Source organism: Pygoscelis adeliae, unplaced genomic scaffold (genome assembly GCF_000699105.1).
Source record: "Pygoscelis adeliae isolate BGI_AS28 unplaced genomic scaffold, ASM69910v1 Scaffold114, whole genome shotgun sequence".
Taxonomy (NCBI): domain Eukaryota; kingdom Metazoa; phylum Chordata; class Aves; order Sphenisciformes; family Spheniscidae; genus Pygoscelis; species Pygoscelis adeliae.
In genome coordinates, this window is record NW_008824587.1 from 2,362,662 (window position 1) to 2,385,168 (window position 22,507).

General features: G+C 50.3%; 1 protein-coding gene across 1 annotated transcript in view; it reads left to right on the forward strand.

Annotated features, from left to right (window-relative positions):
- Positions 1 to 22,507, forward strand: part of VAV2 (vav 2 guanine nucleotide exchange factor) — a 120,024-nt gene that overhangs the window by 51,771 nt on the left and 45,746 nt on the right. The window contains exon 3 of the mRNA XM_009322152.1: positions 16,018 to 16,076. Within this exon, the coding sequence (XP_009320427.1) occupies positions 16,018 to 16,076 (59 nt within the window). The remainder of the gene's footprint in view (positions 1 to 16,017; positions 16,077 to 22,507) is intronic.

The window sequence follows — 22,507 nt, forward strand, 5'->3', positions numbered from 1 at the left end:
GCTGTTTTTTTTTTTCCCAGCACATCAAGTTCTTCTGCAGCTTCCTTCTCTTCTGGGCTTTTATCCCCCCGCCTCTTTTAAACTTAAAGCTGTGAAAGTGAAAATGTTTCATCCAGGTGGATGTGTGCCTGCGTGGAAAGCTTGGAGCAGCCCACAGGTCTGTCGACCCAAATGGGATTCTTGCTACAAGCCCTGACTCTGTGTAGCTGTGGGGGAAAGCAGCTTTGGTGGGAAAGGTCCCGCATCCCTGCAAACCTGCAGTTCCAGCTTTGAACACATCAAAGCAGCAATTCCCAACCAAATTCAAAAAGCTGCCTTTTACGGTATGCTTGAAAAACTCCTATTGCTTCCTACCTCTTTTGTGGACTTTAGTATTACAGGAATTTATTTGAGCTTAAACGAGTTTTCTACCAATTTGTAAAGCGCAGCTAGTCTCAAACAGCTTGTGACGGTTTAGTTGCTGCTCGTGCTGCTGCAGAAGGGCTTTATGGGGGCTTTGCTTCCATGAAGCTCCCTGGGGCAGAGACTGATGCTTTGCAGGTAGCACGGGGACCCTGCCTGAGCGCAGCCCCCCAGGTTGCAGTTTCGGTGCAGCTGCAAGATGCAGCCAGGGCTCAAAGCCTGAGAAATCCATGGAAAAGCTTCCGCTGCCTTCGGGGGCTTGGACTGTGGCAGCCTCTGGGAGCGTTGACCTGCAGGTGCCTCGAGCTTGTAGCAGGAGCCTGTATTTTTATTCGGTGGGACGGTGAGGCTGCGGTCTGACCCTCCGAGCCAAAAAATCCTCGATGTGGCAGGGAGGGACAAACCTGTCCGTGGTCTGCCGGTCTGCAGATGGGCTTTGTAACTGCTCCTACGTATCCAGCTCCTGGTGTGGGCATCTCCTGTCTGCGCCGCTGCCCTGGGGCTGGAAGGGATTTAAACTTCATTAGAGAAACACATGTCTGGATGCCATGGCCGTGCCAGAAGTCAGGGGGCTCTGCAAAATGCAAAGAACTGGCTTTTTAGCACTTTCTGTAGTGTTTTCTTTATACTGCTGCATTTTTTTTCTTTAGCAGCTGGAATAAAGATGAAGGAAGTAAGCCAAGGAGAATTTCAAGCCCTCTCTCTTCAGTGGGTAAATTACCATTGCGCGAGTGGATTGGTTTCATATGGATGCTTCCAATTTCTCCTGCACATGCAAAATGTTCCTAAACCTCTCTTTTTGTGCTCCGTGTGTTTTTCTCTGACAGCCCAACTCCATTTCAGAGTAGAGCAGAAATGGGAACTTTAAGGTATGTGAAAATCCGTGATATTTTCTGCTTGCATCCAAGGCCCTGATCAAAAGGGATTAAACTTAATACAGACTTAAGCCAGTTTCTCGGAAGCAGGTTTGGATATGCATGTTTTGCATCTGACTAGCTGTTTTTTCCATCTGTTTCGACAAATCCAATCAATACTGGGGGAGGGAGGATGCTTTTGCAGGGGAGCATCTCCTTGCAGCATGCTGTGCAAAGCCCCCGTCCCTCCCCGGGGCTGCAGGAGCCCTTTGCAATCCCCTTGGCTTGGAAGTCACTCGGGTACCACAAGGCAGAGCTGATTAAACAGCCGAGACAGCGTCGCTCTGCTGCCGTGCGCCTGTGTGTTTGCCTGGCTTGCAGCTTTTTAATTTAGAGTCTAGTCCAAAGAAAACTTCAGGTCTGGGGAAGACACCCCAGTTGGCACGCTGTTAGCAGCGCTGCGTGCCTGTCTCATCTTCTACCAGCCTGAATGAAGGTGTGCTGCTCATTTTCCACACTCTACCTGTGCTAAGCAATACTTGCAGTCAGGGTGCAAATAGTCCCTATAGGAAAAGCTGCCTCTCATGGAGGCTTTTTGCCCCAGGAAGGCTTGGGTGGCTCTTTTTGAGTCACAATATGAGGGATTTTGCTTAGGTGCATGACTTCGGGCGTCATGAGTTACGGACTGGGGTCAGAGAAGGTCCCTGAGCCCTTAAGCACGAGGAGGGGATGAGTTTGTGGAGTAGGTGTCCTGGGAAGGAAACTTAACTAAAACTGCCTGAATTCACATGTTGAGCTGGAGGAGCTGGTTTCTGGCCAAAGTTCAGCCTGTCCTGGTGTTCCCCATGGTGTAAGGCAAACATCTCCCTGCCTGGAGCCGCTTTTTGTAGCGTGATGGCTTGGCCGTCGTCATTTCTGATACTTGCATCAGTGCTCTGGAATCAGGAGTCCCTGCGGGACCCTTTCCCCTGAATTTTCCTGATAATTATATCCATGAGTAGCACAGATGTGATAATTATAACCACCCTGCCTAGCACAAGGTAGGCTCCAAGCCCTGGGGGCAAGACAGAGATGCTTTTCTAGGATCTCCAGATCCCGTAGAGATCCAGAGCAGCAGGGCCAAGGTTTGGACCGCCTGGAAACACAAAGGCACGATGAATGCTGCTATCAGCCGGCGACATTTCTCCTTCCCTTGCATGGAAATGATTCTGCTGGTGTTTTCTTCCCCGTGCTCAAATACCTTGGCACAATGGGTCTTTGTGGCGGCTCGGTCCCACGTGATGACACGAGGCGATGCAAGCTGAACTCTGCTGGCAGCCCTGCATGCCCCAGTTAGCCACTGCGGTCAGGGCTTTGCAGACCGCCTGTGTAAATCTATTTACCAGCGTTTTAAGCTAATTAGTGTTTAAGGTTTTTTTTTTTCCCCCTTCCTCCTCTGTTCTTGCTCCTCTTTAAGCATGAAAGGCCGCGTGCCCAGCAGGTGTAAGTCAGTCAGCACGGCTTGGTGGCTTTCAGCAGAGACTCTACCAGTTTGCACAAGCTGAGGTCGGGGCTGTTAGCACCCACGTCCTCCTACGTGTTTCACATCTTCCCACGCTTGAGCTAATTCCTTCAAAATTTTCCTACCTGATTGTCACTTCTCCCCAAAGGAGGCGGCAGGGCAGCAAGGAGGAAAGGCATCCATTTAGCAGCAGATTCCTTGCAAAGTGCTGTAAACCTGCAGTACAAGCTGGACGGTGGATGTCTGCTCTGCAGAGCAGGAGGGCGTTTCGTGGCCTCTGAGCAGCTAGGGTTACGCAAGGATCCTAAGGATCCTTTTTCTGGAAAAAGCAGGGAGATTTTAGAAGGGAGGAGTCAGTAAACTGGGGGAAACTACCTTCAAAACAGTGACTGCTCGAGCTGGCACTTGAGGCCCGACTTGGGACTTGGCCGAGTTCCCTGGTCTTGCTTTTAGGCACAATTTTTTTTTAGAAGTGTAATTGCACTTCTCCCTGCTACTTTGGGGGGCTCCAAATATGCGGCCGTGCTTTCTGAATGCTGCTTTCCGTGGACCAAAACTGGGCAGAGCCGCCGCGTTTCATTTGGGCACCTTGTTACCGCTGAGCGATAACTGCGTGACTGTATTGTTACAGGAATGCTACAGGAGCATAATCTGGTGTCCCAAGGTCAGCCCGCACCGCTAATATCCACAGGTGTTACCGTAAATTGGCGGATGCTGAACTCTCTAAGACTCCATTTGGAGTTTTGGAAAGCAGGCATTCTTTATTATGGCCAGGTGCAAGGTGTAATTCCACAAATCAAGCACACCTATGCCGAGATCACCGTTACATTTATACACAAGAATTACAAGGTAGTACACTCCCAGTTACAATGATTGGTTAGTGATTTACATAGAATTATAACATCTGTTGCGTCATTCTCTTCTGTTACTGCGCTTGCGCAGGGGAAGGGTCTTCACCTGGGCAAGGGTCTTCTTGACCTGTGGGTGTGTTTTTTAGTAGTATAATGAAGGCAGTTCACTTCAGGATACCTTAAAAGTAGGTTTTGTTGCCAAGTTGGCCAGCTAGAGATCTGCCTTGCCAGGTTGTCAAATAACTCATCCCATACACAATAGAACCCAGGTGCTCTGGTTATGGTCTAGAGGGTCCAGAGAATAGGGACTTCAAGCAACACAGCCTCGGATAACAAGTAGCACAGCAACCCGTACGTAACACTACCATAGAGGCTAACTTCTTAAAATCAAGATGTTCTTGTAGTTGATTATTTCACAACCAAACATAGAAAGATTCAGTAAAAATTAAGATAATCTTCAGCACAGGGCTGTCCTAGAGTCTAAGATGCATCAGTGGGACATTGTCTGTGTTGGGAATATTAGTAATGTTGCATGTGTACTTGCTTACAAAAATCGACGGCATGTGTTTATCTGTGTGACAACAACCCTTGTGGTACAACGTCGTGCATCTTGTCCGAACACAGGGAGGGCTGTGCAGCAAGGAGACACATCAGGGAAACCTGCTCTCTGCCACTCGGGACACTGGGTTAGATTTTGAGAGAGAAGGGCTGTCCTGGCCTTGTGTGCCCCCCCACCCCCGTACACCCAGCCAGCAGCTCTTTTTTCTTTTCTTCTTTAAAGGCTGATTGATTCCTCTTAGGTGCTTTCGGGGTAAGCTAATGGCAGAGCTCTCCAGTCGATGTGTCTTCGCTGTCGTGCCGGGCTGGGGAAGGGGAACGTGCAGCCATGCCCAGCACCCTGCCTCCCCGCCCCGCAGCTCTCGGCTCCATCCTCTGCTGCTCGGCTCTTGGCATCTTTCCAGGTTCGTTAGGGATCCACTGCGATGTTAATTGGGGGCAGAGGAAAGGAGCCAGCTTGGCCGGACGGAGTGGAGAGCCGTGTTGGGGTGCGGAGGCCAGGAGCCGTTGGCGTGTGCCAGTGCCGTGCCGGTGCCGATGGAGCCGACGCAGCCGGCCGGGGAGGTTCGCCCGGTGGCTGTGCGCTTACCTGAGTGTCTGCTCCAGGGACCTGAACCAAACTCCTGCTTTAGCCAGTTTGTTTGTGTTTCTCCACCCCTCCACCCCCAATTTCCAGGAAAGCACAGTTCCCTGGCTTCATTGCCTTTGTTTGCAAAAGGACACACTTTTGTAGCTAGCTGTTGTAACTATTACAAAGCTATGCAAATGAACCCTCTCCAGTTACACGCTGCATTTTATCTAAGGAGGTGGTTTTGTAATATCCTTCATCTGGAGGAAAGCAGCCAGCCCTCAGCTCCAACTCCCCGTGCTCAGGCGTTTCTGGGAATCCTCCTTGTCTCTGAGCATCCGTCAGGAGGATGCGGAAATCCCAGCTGCAATAAAAATGAAGCTCTTAGTTTCTTCTCCCCGCTGGCTCCCTTTGCCCAAATATATTCCATTATTGCTCTAAGCAAAGGCAAAATTTGACTGGCTTGTGCTTCACAGGTCAGCAAAGCCAGTGTATGCTGGGGTGCACTGGGATTGCATGAGAAACGAGGGGTCATGGGGCTGGGCAAAGCTGGGGAGGTGACGCAGCACCCCCGGGCAGCGGTGGCACCTTGGAGCCCCAGGGCTCCAAGTACCTCCTCCATGGGGAGCTACTTCCAGAGGGAGAGAAATACAAGGACAGCTCTCCAGAAGGCCCTGTGAGTCACAGAGATGTGCAAGTATGTGAACAAAATTAAAATCTCAGGATCAATGTGTGCAAAACGTTGCATCCTTCTCCTTCACCTTCTGAAACCTAAGACAGGACAATTCCTCTGTTAAAATGAGTCTGGGATGGATCTCCGGCAGTCTGTCCCATAGATGTGTTTGCCATCTTTGACAACCGAAGAACGTGCTTTCTGCCTTTCGTACGCGGAGTGCCATGGAGAGACAGAGCAGCCAGCCAGCCTGGCGTTTAATCACACGTCCCTCGGATCCTTGGTTTCAGTTTCACGTGCTGCTGCACACTGGTGCTGAAATAGTTTAGCTTAATATTTAATTAATGCTGTTCCATATCATGAAGAAATGTGAGATTGGCTGGTGTTACCTTAAACGGCACAGTTGTGGCAGAGGCTAATGACTCATTTCCAAATTCGCGTTCAGAGGTGCTAACAAGCTTTTCCCATAAATAGTTTTTGGATATCAAGGCTTTTCATTTTACTTCCTTTCTTATGCTAGTGTTTAACAGTTGCCTTATTTCCTGTTATTTGCAAGTTCTGTGCAAGCTGATGGGGCCAAGCTGAGCCAGGGAAAGCAGCGGAGATGCAGGGAGGCATTTTGTGGGAGGAGGAGGTGTGCATGGCCACTCGCCCCTGCACCTCCTGCCCAGCACTTGATTTTTTTCTGTTTAGAGGCAGTACTGGCTGTTGGAGGGCTAGATGTGCACGGCAGTTCCCAGAGGTCCTGGGAACCCTCTCGTAGTCTGCTGCCATGGGCAAGCTTATCGTTCGACCCATCCTTAGCCGGGACCTTTGCAATAGCACCGGGTTGCTTTTGCTCGGTCCCGGTGCTGGACACATAAAGATGCAATTTCACTGTCTCTTCTGTTTTCTTCTCCTGTCTGGCAGAGGTGCTTGCAGAGGCAGCATCTCTCTGAGCCCTCGTATAGGGTAGGCTTGTCCTCGCCCTGGAGTAGGGAGCAGGGAACGGCTGTCCCCAGGCAGGAGGGAAGCGCGCGGCAGCTCGCAGGCAGCTGGGTGTGTTTGCAGCAGGCACAGCTCATCCATGCCCTGTAAATACCCACCGTTTACAGGAAACCAGTTGCTTCATTTCACCCAGAGCTTCCTCCGGGCCATGCTCTTGCCTTGGCCTCGTTTCTGCGCTGCCTCCAAGCCCAGGGTGTCTGTGTCACGCAGCGTGGTGGCACCTACCATGCTGTTGAGTTTGCTACAAATTAGTGGCTTTGCTGAGCGTAGCCCTTGCTGTCCTCTCACTCTTATCAGCACCCATGGGTGCTGCTGAGCTCTCCCTAAGGGCTGAGCTTGCTGCTTCGATTGTTTTGGGGCCATCAAAGGAAATCTCTACTCCCATGTTCAGCTGGAGGCGCAGCAGCAGGCACTTTCTCAGTTCATGTCTGTTGGCTTCGGTGTTAGCTCACTTGAGAAACTGCTTGGGTCCTCCCCCCCCCAGCTTTTAAAGTCCCATCAAAGCCAGCTCCTCACTCTAGTCATTGCCAGGCTATCAAATAGTGACAGTAAAAGTAACTGAACGAGACAGCAGCTCAGTATCCGTGTCGCAGGAGAGAGGCCATTAAGTAGCAGAATAAGTATTTATTGCTGTTGTATTAAGAAACTCGGCAGCATAAAGAAAGCACTGTAGTTTCAGGGCATTAATTTCTGTGCTTGGGAATCGTGGGCGGTGTGGGGCATGGCACAGCGAGACCGCAGTCGGGCTTGCTTGCAGCTCTCCGTGCTTCTGCGTTTTGGGTTGCTTTGCTTCTGCCCTCTCTTGTCTTTGTATGGTCTCCGTGTCCCGGGGAAGCAAGGAACCCTGCTCTGCCTCGGTCCTGGCTCAGTGTGTTTGCTGTGGGATGGGGACATCCATCTCACGAAGGAGCACAGATACCTCCTTACGCACAGACGTCAGGGCTTAGGGTCCCCTAAGAGATGTGTGACAATGTTCCCTCCGCTACTCAGCTGCTCTGCAATAGAAAAAGACAGATTGGTGTCTTAAATATGGGAGAGGGGGTGTGTACATCTGGGAAGCTTACGATGGTGTGATATAGTACAGAGCTTTTCTACCAGTAGCTATAAATCCATCCCAGTTACTCTTTTCTCCTCCTTGTCAGGGGACGTTGCTGGTTTTGCAATGACTGCCCGCTGTTGTAAGGCTACACGATAGCAGACGATATGCTGGCCCCAAAGAGCTCAAAATAAACCTGTTAGAATGATACAAGTCCTGTTCCCACTGGAAATCAGCAGAGGCTTTGCCAGTGACTTAATATTTGCATCCCCAACACGTAACGTGGCCAAATCATGGGTTTAATGCTAAATAATGCTGGGTTTAATAACCCTGTTTTAAAAAGATCAGCCAAACGCATACAGTGTAATGGCAGCGGTGCTTGGAGCAGCACATTACAGCTAATGGGCTCCACGGCGCAGCGGTGCTCTGGAGGCGGGGGAGCTGCCCATAGCCCTGGAACATCCCGAGTTGTCAGAGCCCTGATACAGGCAGAGTCCCGGCTATAAATCAGAGCAGCTGATGGGAGTGGGGGTGATTTTACAGCGGCTGAGGATCAGGTCCAGAAACTCCTTTTCCCTTCTCTTCCCAGGGTCCTGTTTCTCTCCTCTTTTCTAATGTAATTTATCGTCTGTGATTGACTTGTAGATGGAGGTTGCTCCATGGAGAGCTGCTGGCAGTGCCCGCGGCACCATGGGGAGCACGGGAGCCAGGAGAAAAATCTGCTTCTCCCCTTTGCTCCTTCTCTGCTCCTGCATTGCCCCTTTCCCCCTCTTGAAGCCTCGGGGACGGTGAGGGAGTTAAAGGCGTTGAGCTTACTTACACTCTCATTATACAGAAGTGTAATCCAGTGCTTATCAAATATGCATTTGTGAGGGTCCCCTGAGGACATGGCAGCCACACATTGCAACTGCAAAGGGTTTCTGGTTTGGGACATGGCTGCTCTGGGCTCCCTCGCCAGCGTGGCGAGGCTCACCCCTGCCCCGTGCCACCGGCGGGGCTCGGTGCCGGGGCCCTGGGGAGCAGAGCCGTGGGCATGGGAAATGCTTCTGGTGCCCAAACGCTGCTGGACTGCCAGGCTAGCTGGGAATGCACTTTAGACCTTTTTAGTCAGATCTGTAATATTTGCTATACGTACTCCGGCTTTTCGTTGGTAAATGTTCCTGTGAAGGCAGCCTTGCTGGGGAGTCACTCCCTCCCCAGCTGCCTCGTAAGGAAATAATGCAAAACTTTGGTGCGTGTTCCTCGTGCTTTCTCAAAGGAGTTTTTGGTTTTGATAAAGATGCTTTTGCCTGGAAAGTGCATCTCTGATGATGGGCTCTCGTTAGAGGGCTTAACCTCATTATCTTGAGAGGTGTAATCGCTCGTCCCTGTAACGCAGCAGGGACGCCCCTGACACGGGCACTCTGAACTGTGGCTAAGGACAATCTCTGTCAGATGTTCACTTGAGATTATTTTAACCCTTTGCTACTTCCACGACCAAGGATCCCTTTAGAAAAGGAAGGAACGCGTACATCCAGCCTTCCTTGCTGAATTCGAGAAGCAAAATCTGGCTTGTACCTGGTTTTCCTGCGTCCAGTTTGCAGATTGGAAGTCCAGCCCAGCAGTCCAGCCTCGATGAAGCACGTGGTCCTAGCATCCCTGGCCAGCTCTCCACCGAGCCACTCTTTGGGCTTTAGGATGATATTTGCTACTTCCTTGAGAACATGATGTGCACACACATCTTTGAGGCCAAGGGATCGTCAAACCCAGAGGGGTGCTGGAAGCTGGGCAGTTTTGTTGTTCCCCACCTGCTCTGGCAAATGGGTTTTGCTTTACATTTCTGGTTCTTCCATCTCCTGTGATTGATGGGTGCTCTAAAGCTCATTTGCAGCTCCATAACAACGTCACCAGTTGCCGATATTTCAATAAATCAAGGGAGTGGCAGTCAAGGATCCCTGGAAATGGGTATTTGTTGAAGGAGGGAAGAGGCTTTACCATACCTCCATCACGGAGTTCCCCATCTGTTGCGTGGTCCTTGTAGTGAAATATGGTTGAGAAGCCTGCCACGGACACACCGGCATGGGAGAACTTCCCTGGCTTTGATTTACAATCCTTATCAAATATGTATCAGCTGAAATCTGCTCAGCTGGCGCCTCTCCAAACACTGCTGGCAGGCAAATACCGCTGTTCCCCGGCATGTTGCCTTTCCGCCTGACACAAGTGGGAATGGGAGGCAAAGCCATGGCATCCCTGGGCGAGGGGAGAGGAGCCACAGGGGAAACGGTTCAGGCAGGCACATCCGACCTGGAAAGGCACAATCCAATTGTCCAAATGGATTATTATTTAATAGCCCTCGTCCTCAGCAGCCAGCTGGGTGGATGAGATCCAACTGAGAGGAGAGAGCCCTGGGTGTGGGAAAAATCAAACTGATTGATCCCGTAACGGGGCTCTGCCCGCCCTTCGCATCCTAAGGAAATAAATCACCACAGACTGATTTCCTCCTGCCTGGCTCGGGGGCTGCTGCTCTCCTGCCGTTGCCATGCACAGCGATGCTCTTCTCGGGTACTGGGTCGTATCAGGAGGTGTTGATTTAAGGAATTCCCAGCAACATCTGTGGGATGCTCGAGAGGCAGCAGCCCCAGCTGCGCGGTGTCCGGGGAGAGGGCTGGAAGGCAGCTGTAGGTTTAACGTGTGCTGCACACATGCTATAAGGTCTTGCAGGTTTATGCACTAGGCAACAGCACGCACGGGGCACGAATAATTGATCCGGAGTGAGCAGGTTGTGTTTTGTGTTGGCTCTCACGCTCAGGTCTCGGCTGCGCTGACTTTCCAGGGCCGGTCTAGGTATGAATATGGGAGAGGCATACGCAAACGGAGGAGATGGGAGGCTGAAAACTGCTGGTGACTGGTTTGCAAATACCCGATCCTGGTTGTGCACAGCCTGGTGCGTGTGTGCGGCTGGGTGGCAAGCGCTGGGAAATGCCCCAGGTGGGCAGAGATGCTCCTCAGCAGGTGGAGAAGAGCAAACACGAGCTGACCGGCCACCTCACCACCCACGGCCATGGGCACCAGTGCAACAGTGGGAGAAAATACAGGGTTCTCCAGCACCACAAATGGGAGGCAACTGGGGCAAATCCTGCTTGCTCTTTTGGCTTCTTTTATTTTAGCAGCCTTGTCCCTGGGACTCTTCATATCAGTGTTTTTACTATTGGATGCCGTTATCCAACTCTGAAATAATTTAGCCAGCTCGTCTCTGAATTTGGGGTCAGGTTTCTACCCACACAGGGGCTGGGGATGTTTGGATTTGTTTTTGCCCTTCAGGACTTTAGGGGCAAACGAGAAAATTACTCCATGTAATCTCAGGCTCCGAAACCACCTTCCCCCCCAGAAGAGTATGTGCAGAGGTGGCAACATCGAGGTCTCTGCCCAGACTTATCACTGCTATGCAGGGCTTCTGATTTGCTTAGAAGTAAATATTTGCTTGTTCTGAGAACGCACGACCTTGCTGGGGCTCGGCATGGGCTGTGAGCCTGGCAGCAACCCCTGCAGCTTGCTCGGGCTCTGCAGGCGCGCTCATGGAGCGCAGGGAGGTGGGGAGCTCCTCATATGCAAAGTGTGCTCCAGCCCAGCGGGGTCGGTTTGATTTTTCAAGTAAGGAGAGAGTTTATTTGAGAGTTTTCTAGATGCACAGAGATACCATCGGCAATAAACAAAGCTGGAGGAAATAGAAGAGCAGTAAGCGTAATAATTTATTTTTTGTTTCGCTTTAGTTTATTTTTAAATCTATAATTCCTAAAAGAAAGTGTTGGTAGTAAGGAAGAAGGGAAGTGGTGGATTTCTTACGGGCTTTGGGTTTTGGGTTTTTTTTTTTTCTTTTCAAAAATCCCATTTCTTTACTCAGCTGGGTTTCTTGCTGACCAGTGACTGTGAGGAACCCAGTTTGAGACTTGATTTTTTTTCTTTTCCTTTTTCCCAAGAAGTGCAGAACTTGGTGCCTTTTTAAATCAGGGTCTCCACGAGACCTCTGATGCTCAGCCTCTGAAATCACGTGCACAGCCCTCGTGCTCTGTTTCTGGTTCTGTTGGTCTGGTCAGCAGTGATCTCATCCCGTGCCACGTGCTGGTCGGTAAATGGTCAGCTGGGTGATGGGATTTAGCGTGTGTCTAAAAATACGAGGCAAACTGGAACGTCAGGAATGCGAAGGGCATCCCTCACCTTGCACGGTGAAACCACCAGAAATTTCCCACTAACCCTTTGCAGGTCAACTGTAGAGATAGTCTTATCTGTACATCACCTGCACTGCATTCCCTTATAGCTCCGTTTCTGGCATCTTATTGTCAGCAGGATGTTATGCGTAGCTTTATGGTAACGTTTGCATGCTGAATGCAGTTTTCTTGGAGGGAATAGCATTGAGAAATGGGTGAAGAAGTAATAATAATCTGCCTAAGCCCCCGTTGTTTAAGCCCACAGCCCTCCTTCTCCCGGAAGACAAACATACAGATAAAAGTATAGTTTTCCCAAGCAACGTGTTCAAATGATTTTGCTAACCCTCTCGTCTGCCAGTGCTGAGCAGGGTGCTTTCCCCCCCAGGACGTCGCTGCCTCGGGATGGGGCCGGGAGAGCCCCCAGCGCTGCCCCAGCTGGTGCGGTGGCACGGCCCTCGGGTGTGATGCGGTTTTGGTCATCGTAGCCTTTTGGAGGGCGGTTCAAGGGACCAGCACATTTGGAAGCTATCGCTCGCAGCTCCCGGTGAGCTGCAGGAGCACTTCCAGGATGCAGCAGCCTCGTTTCTACTAGATTCCCAGTTTTGAGCAGCGGGTTAGTTTTAAGAGGGGAAACCCAAAGGTCTGAGCTTATGAAATAATCAGCGTAAATCTGAAGGGAACTGGTACCCCCCGGCAAGAAATCTTTTTTGGTTTTACCATCTGCCTTGGGAAACAGAGCGTCTGCGTTTCCAGGCTGCCATAAAAGAAAGGGGGAGGTATAAATAACCAGTGAACTACAATTCCACCTAGTGTCATATCTGCATTAGTTGTACTAACATGTCCTTGTGTTGCAGAAGCAACGAAAAGCCTCGGATGAGATCAGGGGCCCCTCGTGCCAACTGCTGCGTGGGTGCGTAACAACGCGGATCCTGCCTGGCCTAATAGGAAACGATACCAGGAGTGGCAGGAAACATTACTGGGTTTCTCTGCAAGTAAGAAGCTGCTTTACAGGGAAAATGAGACACAGTTTAGCAAACACTTAAGGATTGACTTACTTTTAAGAATGTTGTTTAATCCTGTTGAAATTGAGAGGATTACTTACCCTTAAACGCATGCTTAAGCACTTCCCTGGCTGGGGGCTGGCAGGCTGGAGCACAGGAGCTGTGAGAGCAGCTGGGGTTGCGCTTGGCTTTTCTTGCTCTTGGCTACTGCCTTAGTGGTTGTTGTTGTTGGAAAAATACTCCCCGATACTGGGACAGTTACAGTAAGTCTTGCTTTCGGAGATGCGAAGCTTCGTGGAGGCTCTTTGTACCTGATCCCTCAAAGGGAGTCGCTTTGCTTACGTACCTGAGCATCGATTTGGGAGCCTAAGCGTAGGCAAGCACGTCTGTGCACGCTGGCTCGTTGCTGGAACCAGGTCCCAGGCTTTGATGTGCCAGGATGTTCAGCACTTGGGGCTTTTCATAAAAGAACAAAGCAAAAATTGTTGGCGTAGAGAACAGTGCGCTTTTCTCTTAAATTTCCCTGGAAGTCAAACCCTGCGGTATAACTGTCTGATTCATAAACTGATTTTTGTACTTTATAAGTCTAATAATAGACCGCAGAAGAGACTCATTCAATCAGTCTAGGACTTCCCTTGGACTGTATTAAGCCCCGTAGAGCGGGGCTGGGGGCTGCCAGCTGCCTTTCCAGCCTCTGTGCCCCGTTTGGGCTCGGCGTTTGCAGGTACCACTTGCCGGCAGCAATGCTCTGCCTTGACGAGTCCTGGAGCCTTTCATGGATACTAATGAACCCAGTCCCACCTCCTCTCCCAAACTGGGGAGAATTTTAGAGGCAGGAGACTGCATCACAGAGAGATTTCACAACGTGGCCGGAGTGGTCTTTTAAGTTGCTGACAATTTTGGGTGTAAGACCTGATTTCTTTGACTCCCGGTTACGTTTTAACCTGCTTTCTCCTGTTGCTGTTCATGTCATTTCTACAGGCAAAGCCAGCTTTATTTAAAAATGCAGATTGAAATGACAGTGAGCACTTTAGAGTGCTGGGAGGGACATGGTTCTCTTGGAGCATGGAGCTCGCAGGCAGGGTTTGCCTTCTCCTTCCAAGGGGGCTCATCCCCTTTCGCTTTCTCCAGAGCAGGTTTGCTCATTGAAGCCTGACATTACCAGAAGCCACGTCTTTGCTTGACGCTCCTCAAAGCCAGAGCAAATGAGACACCAGCCAGAGACAGGGGTGTGAGAGGGACTCGGAGAGCCAGGCTTGCTTAAGACCCCCCCGAAATGGAGGTGGGAATCTCGCCGGCTGGCGCTGGCAGCTTGCAGCTCGCTGGCAGGAGAGCACGTGGCTGAAGCACCTTTTCCAGAAGGGACCAACCTTTCTCCATGCTGCTTTTTTGTTAGATTACAGTAAAATGGGGAACTTAACTGCATTAACATTCATGGCACTAAATTTCTGCTTGAGAAAGCTTACAGTTTCTCTTCTAGTTGCACAGTAATTATGGTCTGTAGTCAGTGGCTCCAGGGCATCCCTGTAAAACCAGGCATGCCAAGGGTGGTGGTCTGGTACCTATCCAGATGGGCTCTCAAGAGGGAGAAATAAGCCAAAATATACTCATGACAGCAGTAGCAAAAGCAATGCTTTGCCTAATTAAAAAAAATTCCTTATCCACGTCCTCTGCTTAGAGGGAACTTTCAGGGGCAACACCCTAAAAAAAAAGATGTGGAAGGATGCTTTGGTAAAGCCCTTTTTTGCTAGAAGCATTGCGTAGGGGCAGTAAAGCGTCCGAGGTGCGAGGAAAATTCCATCGTGCTCTGGAGCTCCTTTCTGTGTTGAACTCCCATTAGTGACATTTTATACCAGGGAGAAACTTGGCCACGTTTTGACATTCACAGAGTCGTTGGCCTTGTTGAATAATTCAGCACCTCTGTTCTCTGTGTGAAAGTCAACTGCTAAATGCCAAACTGTGGCAGCTCCTTTGTTGCTGCCCTGGCTTCGGGTCCATGCGTGTGGCACTGGCGGCTGCCAGCCGGGCTGGAATTCATGGCAATGGTAAGAGAAAACAGTCCTGGAGCAATTAGAGGGATGAAGATCACAAAAGTGTGGACAAGACAGAGTCTGGAGCAGGATGCCTGGGATCTGCCGCAGCAGGAGGAGCTCAGGCTCCAGGGCAGTCCCGGGGAGCTGCGTGCGTGCATCCCCTGAAGCGAGCCTGGTGCTTGCATGCCTCTCGCGGAGGGAAGGATTTGCATCAGGATCCTTGATGCAACTCTGATTGACGTTCTGGGATAATACCGTGGGAGGGAGGGAGGCTTTGAGTACCAACGGCCGTCCCAGGGGAGAAGTCAGGCGCTTACTCACTTAGGGCATGTGCCCCCCTGGGTGACTGATCCGGAGGTGGCTTAGCAAGCCAAGGAAGCGTCCCTCAGCGGGGCAGCGTGCAGTCCCTAAAGAAAGCAGCTCTAATGGGTGCCTCACGGCTGGGTTGGGTGCAGGGCGGCTCCAGACAGGCACAGCCCCTGCGATGGTCGGGTTTGTATGCCTGGAGGAGAGCAGGGGGCCCTGGACAGCAGGGACCGCTCAAAAAGTCCTTTATCTGTGTCCTGGACGCAAGCTTCTCTATTCATTCCAGTGGACGGGAAACCAGTCCAAAAATAATAGGTTTGTTTTTTCAATCTAGCTTTGAAATGATGAATATGAGCACGAGTAAAACATGTTTTATATCTATAAGGGACTAAAACCATTCTTTGTCTTCACTGAAAATTCTGCATAGTAATTAAAACTGCCATCAAAAATGGGAGTTTTCAGAAAAAGCTGGTGGCTTTACTGTTCCCGATTGTGATGCTGATGAAAATATTTTGTTGTTGAATCACTTCTGGCTGTTTTCCACCAGAAAAGGGTGGCAGTTTGCACACACCTCTGACAAACTGATGATGCATCTTTATTGAAATGCAAGAAGTCAAAACCATTCAGTCTTGGCAAGTTTGCCTCAATAAGATCATTTTGTGTGGGGAGAGACGAAAGGAGTTATAAACCTTTTGTAATAAAATACAAAGTAAGAGGGTTTTTTCAATGGTTCTGAGTGTTGCACAAAACCTATTGGAGCAGGTCTGGACGTATTATATGCGCGGCAGGATGGAGTTTCCTCAGATGACGCTGTTGAATGGATATCTCTGTAGCTGAGGGTTAAATGTCTTTTGTGCTCAGTGGTAAAACCAAAAGCGGTGTTTGCACTGATATTGTCCTCCAAGCCCTGATGGTGACGTACTGTGACACTGATGGGGGGACTGGAGCGCATCCATTTCAGTGGGTGTTCAGGTCCAAATACTGGGCTGTGGGTCCTTGAGTTCCCACCAAACCTTCCTCTGTCTTCAGTAAGCACACCAGCATCTTTTTTTCTCATTTCCAGGTGATCTCTGCAGTATCCAGACTCTCCTTCCACAGTATTGCTCAAACCAAAGGAATTAGGTAAGAGCCTTTCAATACGACGCTTTGAATAATGTTTCTCTCTCTCCCTATCCATAGTCCTAGTATTTAATCACATCAAGACTCTTTAGAAGCATGAATATGGTTGGGATATATTAGGGTTAAACAGACATCAAGGATGCCTTTGGGTTGTAGGCAGGGTACTTGTAAAAGCACCTCACCAGCTGCTCAGGAATAGTTTACAAATGAAATAATTGAGAATGTAACAAGTTGCGTGCAGTATGCCTGCTAGGGAGGGTAGCAGGGTGGGTTTTAGTGTCTCTCGCTGGAGGTTTTGCTCAGGTCCCGTCTGCAGGAGCTGTGCTGCTGAGGACCGGGACCCCAGGAAAGCCAACGGTGCCCGTCCCTTTTGCCCTGCCCGCGGAGCTGTGGTGTCACCCCGCTGTCCCCACCCCTCACCTGCCCTGCTCCCCCGTCCGTGCAGAAGCGCCCAGGTGTCCTTTCTGTCACTGACAGCTGGGAAATTTCTTCCTGGCTTTGACGAAGGCACGTTGTGCGGAGTGGGTAATGGGGGTTAATCAGTAACCTGACCCTGGCACCCAGGGTGGGCTGCCCTGCTGCCGGGGCTCCTCCTCCTCTGCTAATTGAAGGAGCGAGGGAGAAGGAATTAAAAACAGCAGACAACTCTATTAAGCAGAGCTGTTATCCTGGTCTTTGTTCAATTCCCTGCAAAATGGGTTTGCAATTGGTTTTCTTGTTAGTGTGCATTTTTATTATTAATCTGGCAACATCTTCTCATTAGGACCACAGATGTAACTGGGAAGAGTTCTCAGCCTGAAGCACCTTTCCTCCTTTTTCTTTTTTGTTTGGGTTGTGTTTTTTTTCCCCAGCTATAGAACACATTTGCTTTTCTTTGCAGAACGTGTCTCGCTGCTGTTCTGGTCAGGGTGTAGCATGGCTTTGGTCTGTGGCTGCATTCCGGGGCCAGCCACAGCCGGCGTGTGGGAACGTGGGCTGGATGGGACCCCTGCTTTACTTCTAGCCCTGCTGCCCGTGCCCACCACCCCACACCACGATTTCCACTGTTTGAACTTATTTTCACTGCCTTAACTGCACTGATATTGCTGGAGGGGAACAGCTTTTCACGTGTGGAGCCTTCCCATCTGTTAAACGCAAATCTGACAGATCCCACCAGGACTGGAGGGAGATTCAGGGGGCGAAGGTTTGAGGAATAAAGATGTGCTGTAAGTTAAGGACTATTTATTATTAAGGATAGCCCTGAGTCCTGGAGAAGCCTGCAGCGATTATTATTTTAAGGGAGAAGAACATCCAAGGCATTTGGAGGCAGGGAGTAATGGGGGAACCCGCGTGCATAAGCTGCAGTGCCTTTGCAAAGGCTGGGTTTAAAGTCTCAGGGCATCGCTGGAAGAGGATGCAATGCGTTACCCCTGGCAAAGCTCTTCCCGAGGCAGGGAGGTCCTGGTGTCAGTTCAGAGGATGAATGAGCTGGCCGTCCTCTGGGAAGGCTTTGGCTGAATCACTGTTGTTTCTGTTGAGGTCTCCTGCTGCTGGGGATGGGCGATAGCTGGGAGCCAGGAGCAGGGAGGCTTTGCTATTCTTGTGGATATGCGGCTTTTTCTCATTCATTTTACAACCAGCGTTTACGGTTCCCACTAAAATCCCTTATCTTGGAAGCCTTTGGCACCATAATCACACAAGAATAGCACAGAGCTTAGTGGGTCTTTGCTTCTAACTCTGTTTTCCTGCATATTAACCCTGCTCCTCCTCCCCATTGCCAGCTCTGCGAGAACAGAAGATGCTGTTGCTCCATTAGCTGGAAAATACCCCTCCAGGGGTGTCCCTTCCCATCATCGCTGTCCCCTGCAGGCAGAGAGCCCTTGCTTTGTCCAGTGCTGCACGTTTTTCCTTTTAATTAGATGATTTCTTGCTAATCTCAGATGAATTAATTTAGTCTGGGGGAACCAGCCGCAGCTCTGGCTCCCCGAAGGGACTGGCCACGTCAGCCACCACTGCCCCTCAGCTGATTGGGGTCCCTACCCTTCCCTCCCCCAGTGAAGATGCTGCCATTGAAATAAATGGGAAGAGTCTTGTTGGCTTAGGCATGGTGCTTAAAAACATGGTAAATACAGTGCAATTAGGATGGTATGTGGACTGTACGGTCTTCAAGCCCCATAGCATGAATGTGGATCTGCTCCAACCTCTGTTTTGGGGTCTAAGACTTCAGGATCACACAAATTAAGAATGAAATAAATCCCCAAGCCTATTACTTGTTCTTAAGTAAGTTTCATGACATGTAGGGTAGAAAAATAAAAATCAATCTTGTATGCTATTCAGTGAAAAAAAAAGTCTTTCTGTCTAATAATCTCTGGATACATAAAACTTGCCAGAGAAACCCTGTTTCACCGAGTAAATCAGATAGCTATCAGGATAGCTATGTTGAGATGACAGAGTGTTTCTTCCAAGGAACAAGCTACAAGGAGCAAAACATGGCAAAAAATGATCTTGAATGCAATGTTTTGTTTGCAGCAGACTGCTAAGGCTGGGCTTAATCTATTGCAGCTGTAGCTACAGCCCGTGCTGCGTCTTTCCTCCTCCTGCTCTGTTCTAGTCCCAGTTGCAGGTTTCAGAAGTTCCGCAGAAAACAGTGTCACCCTCCAGCACGGTGCATCGCTGACTTCCCTCCTAGCAGGCGACGGTCTCTAATGATTGCCAAAGTAGATTTCTCTCTTGCACGAGGCTGTTTGTGCAAACAGCACAGCCGATGTTCCCCCGCTAATTAAAGAAGCACGTAGTTGCAAGGACCACCACACCGCACTGGGTTATTTTTTGGATAGTGCCCTGTGCATAGGAAGACCCTTGATGACAGAAGGTTTACTGGTGCCTCCTAGGAAAAGGCACGTTTTCTGTCTTTAATTTAAGGCATTCAGAGGAAAGATGGTTTTGTGGGTAAAGGCATGCGCTGAAGGGAAAGCGGATGTGTGAAACTACGTTCGGATCTTGGCTCTGCCCCAGGTGCCGTGCATGACCCTGGGCAAATCCCTCAGTTTTGTATGTCTTCTTTTCCCCTCTCAGAAAGGAGGTGAGAAATGACTTTGTTCACCTGGCTTGTGGGAGACGAGACCTGCCTGCTCGCGTGGGCGCAGGCAGCCTTCGGCAGCGCTGCCTTTTGATCTCGTTTGGGAGCACAGGTTCTGCAGTAATGTGATAATACCCTTTTCCTGGGGTTGTCATCCGTGCATCGTTTTACAGGGCTGTACGGTGGGGACAAAGAAAAGATCCTCATTGTGTAGCATTGCCCATCAGCTAAGGAGAGGAGATTTTATTTTTTTTTAATTGTTACTTTTTCTTATCCTCTCCTCCATCTGTCTGGAGGACTGTCAGCGGTCGCAGTGAGAAGTTACCACCCTGCTCCTTGCCCGTGCGCGGCTGCCTCTGAACAAGGAGCCTTTATTTTACAGCCAGGACGCCAGGAGTTTCCACGGCAGACCTGACTCGCGGCCCATTAAGTCCATTACCCCGTTCCTCACGGTGGCTGGCACGGAGCTTCCAAGTCAGGTGGGAGGATTTTGTAGCAGGCAGAAGCAGCGTGGTCGTACAGGGGTATTGTGCAAAGGTTCTCCTGTGCATGAGTTTTCATTCCCTTTCCAAGTTTTCTCGAGCAAACTCAGCTCTCTGGAGGACAACAGGACTTCTTGCTGCAGGTCCCAATAAGCCAGGATTTTTTTTTCCTTAAGACTTTCTTGCTGCAGCCTGGCTGTTCTCCATTGCCCAGCGTCCTCTCAGCTCCGGCCGTCATCCACCTCGTGCGAGCGAGCTCCACCGGCTGAATGTGAGCTGTGAGCGGAGGGGGCATGTGTTTTTTCATCTCCCCGAGATATATGTTTTTCCTGGAAGCAGAGTTTTGCAAGCAAAGCAGGACGTTAAGGAATATTGGCTCATGCTGCCTGCATGCATTTTTAATGTGTGCACAATGAAACCATCTGAAAATGGGAAGGAGTTAGCTTGTTCAAAGGCCTTTTACTGAGGTCCTTAATCTAAGTAAACCCTTTATATATGAACTGAACCTCTCGGTGACTTTCTTCGGAAGGCACTGCAGTTAATAAAATAGATTTAAAAACATTTGCAAATGGGGAGGAGGGTTGAATCCTATTTGTCAAGAGGAGGTTTTCTCCTGCGGGAGCAGTGGCGGTGAAGGGAAGGAGAAGGGGATGGTTGTGTTTTCCCCATCCTGGGGGCCAAGGCAGGACCCCCTCGGGTTGGTGGCCGGCCCAAGCTTGTTGGAAGAATAAGTGACATTAGTTTTACCACCAGGCAAACACAGCGAGGCCAGCCCATCGCCCTGGGCTGAGGTCTACCTTACATTTAAACAAATAAATAAATAGAAGCCAAAATGCTGATTCTCTTGGCGTTTAACCTCTGCACATCACATGCCCTGAGGTGACAGAGCAGATTTGCTGGCAGTGGAGGGCAAGCCCTTGGCTGGGAGCTGCCTGTGGCTGGTTTGATCTGGGCGAGAGGTGACGGGCGCTGTGGATGCCTGCGAGTACATTAGGAGCTGGGATTTGCTGCTTTGCTTAAAAGAGGCTCGACATGTCAGTAGAGGAGAGGAACCCTCCTGGCTCTCCAGGGGATGGGCTGACTCCGGTCCTGATGCTCACCTGAGCCCCTGGGTGCCCTCCGCCCCCCTGCAGATCCGGTGCCGAGCGGGTGTCAGGGACAGGGTGCCTACCGGCACCCTGTCGAGTGCAGACCACTGTCCAGGCCATCGTGTCTCCATTTTGCCCATCTCTACAATGCAGACGGTGAGTTGGGAGGAGAGAAGCTCAACACTGGGATTAGCCCAGGTTGGAGCCGCCTCCGGTCAAGTTCAAGGCAGCTAAATGAGCTGTACGAGCATCCTCCCATCAGTGGGGATTTAACCCAGAGGAGACTTTCCTACCACCCTGCTTTGCCTGCAAACCCCGTGCCTTGCTGGCGAGGTTCAGTATTGCTCAGCTTCGCCCAGGTAAACTGTTAAAACAGACTGACGTGCTCAAAATGAGGTTTGCAGCGTTATCATCCCTGGAGTTTCTGTACTTAACAGCTTGCCAATAATATCAGGATGTGTGTGGGGGTGAAAGGGAGGAGGGATGGGAAGGGAGAGTCACAAGCATCCCGCCTGCGCCGTTCACGGGGTTGTAGTATTACCATTCCGAGCGAGCAGTGTTCCTCAGCGCAGCGGTGCCCGCCCTGCCTGCCTGCCTGCAGGAGAGGGGGCAGAGGGGGGCAAACGGAGCTGGACCTGCGCGGGCAGCCTTGAGCCCCTGCCCTGCAAAATGTGCGTGTCTCTGCTCCCAGTGTGTGTCATTCACTGGTCAGCTGTGTTTGATCCAGAAACTCCTCTGCACTTCATCCACCGGTTCAGAATTAAACCTAGAGTTTTGTCCACGTTTCATGACTTTAATCCATTTCCCCGTCTGACTGAGCCCCACTACGGTGTGGGAGTACCCTTATGTTTGCAGTGAGGGTGACCTCGTGGAGGACACTTTGTGATCCAGCCAGCAAAACCCACTTCTTTGCAAGAGATGGGATGGCACAAGCCCTAGCGTAGCTGATCAAGGAAACGTTCCCCTTGCTGTCCTGGAGGAGAGAAGGGAGATAAGGGGAAATCTTTTATGGAATTTGCAAGGATTCTCCAGCATGATGGAGGCTTCAGGCCGATCAGATTTGATCTCTGCTCCCCCTGCCCCTGGGGATGGTAGCTCAACACAGGAGACAGATCCAGCCATGTGTGAAAATGGCAAGCAATTAAAGTTGCTAACGATTAAGTCCTCAAGTGTCTTCGGGTGAGGAGGTAGTTATGGGACCTCTTCTCCTGTAAGGTTAGTTTTACAAGGACTGTTTTATTCGTTGCCAATGCACTCTCTAATTGCACTCTGCCCATTATTTTTTTTACTGCCGTTGTGTATCCATTGTACCCACTTCAAGTGTTGCTATAAAATAGATGGAGAAGGCTGTGTGAAGGAATCCGTGTCTGGAAACACGTACGGTTGCTGTGCAGCGCTTTCCCGTGCTCCAGGGAGTCTGGAACTGGGACCAGTCCTGGGACTGACCACCACTCCTGACCAGCACAAATGCAGAGGTTCAGCCACAGACCTCGCGAGCGGGGGGGTCGAGTGGAGATGGTTTCCTGTGACATGGACAAACCTTCTTTAGGAGTGATCCTGCTTCTTCCTTTGTCAACAAGCAGGATCCTTGGCTAAAAGCAGTTCCTTTCCAGCTAAAAACGTTTTTAACACATTTATTTTGGCAAGTATGTATCCTCACAGACTTGCTCCTAAGAGAGTCTGAAAAATATCATTGACATGTTTTCCTGTGCGGCTGCTTTGTAGGCTTGGGAGATGCTGAGGTCACCCCATAAGCATCTGCTAATAAAAGCAAAGGCAGTTTTTCTCGCCCCCTCCCCACCAGCA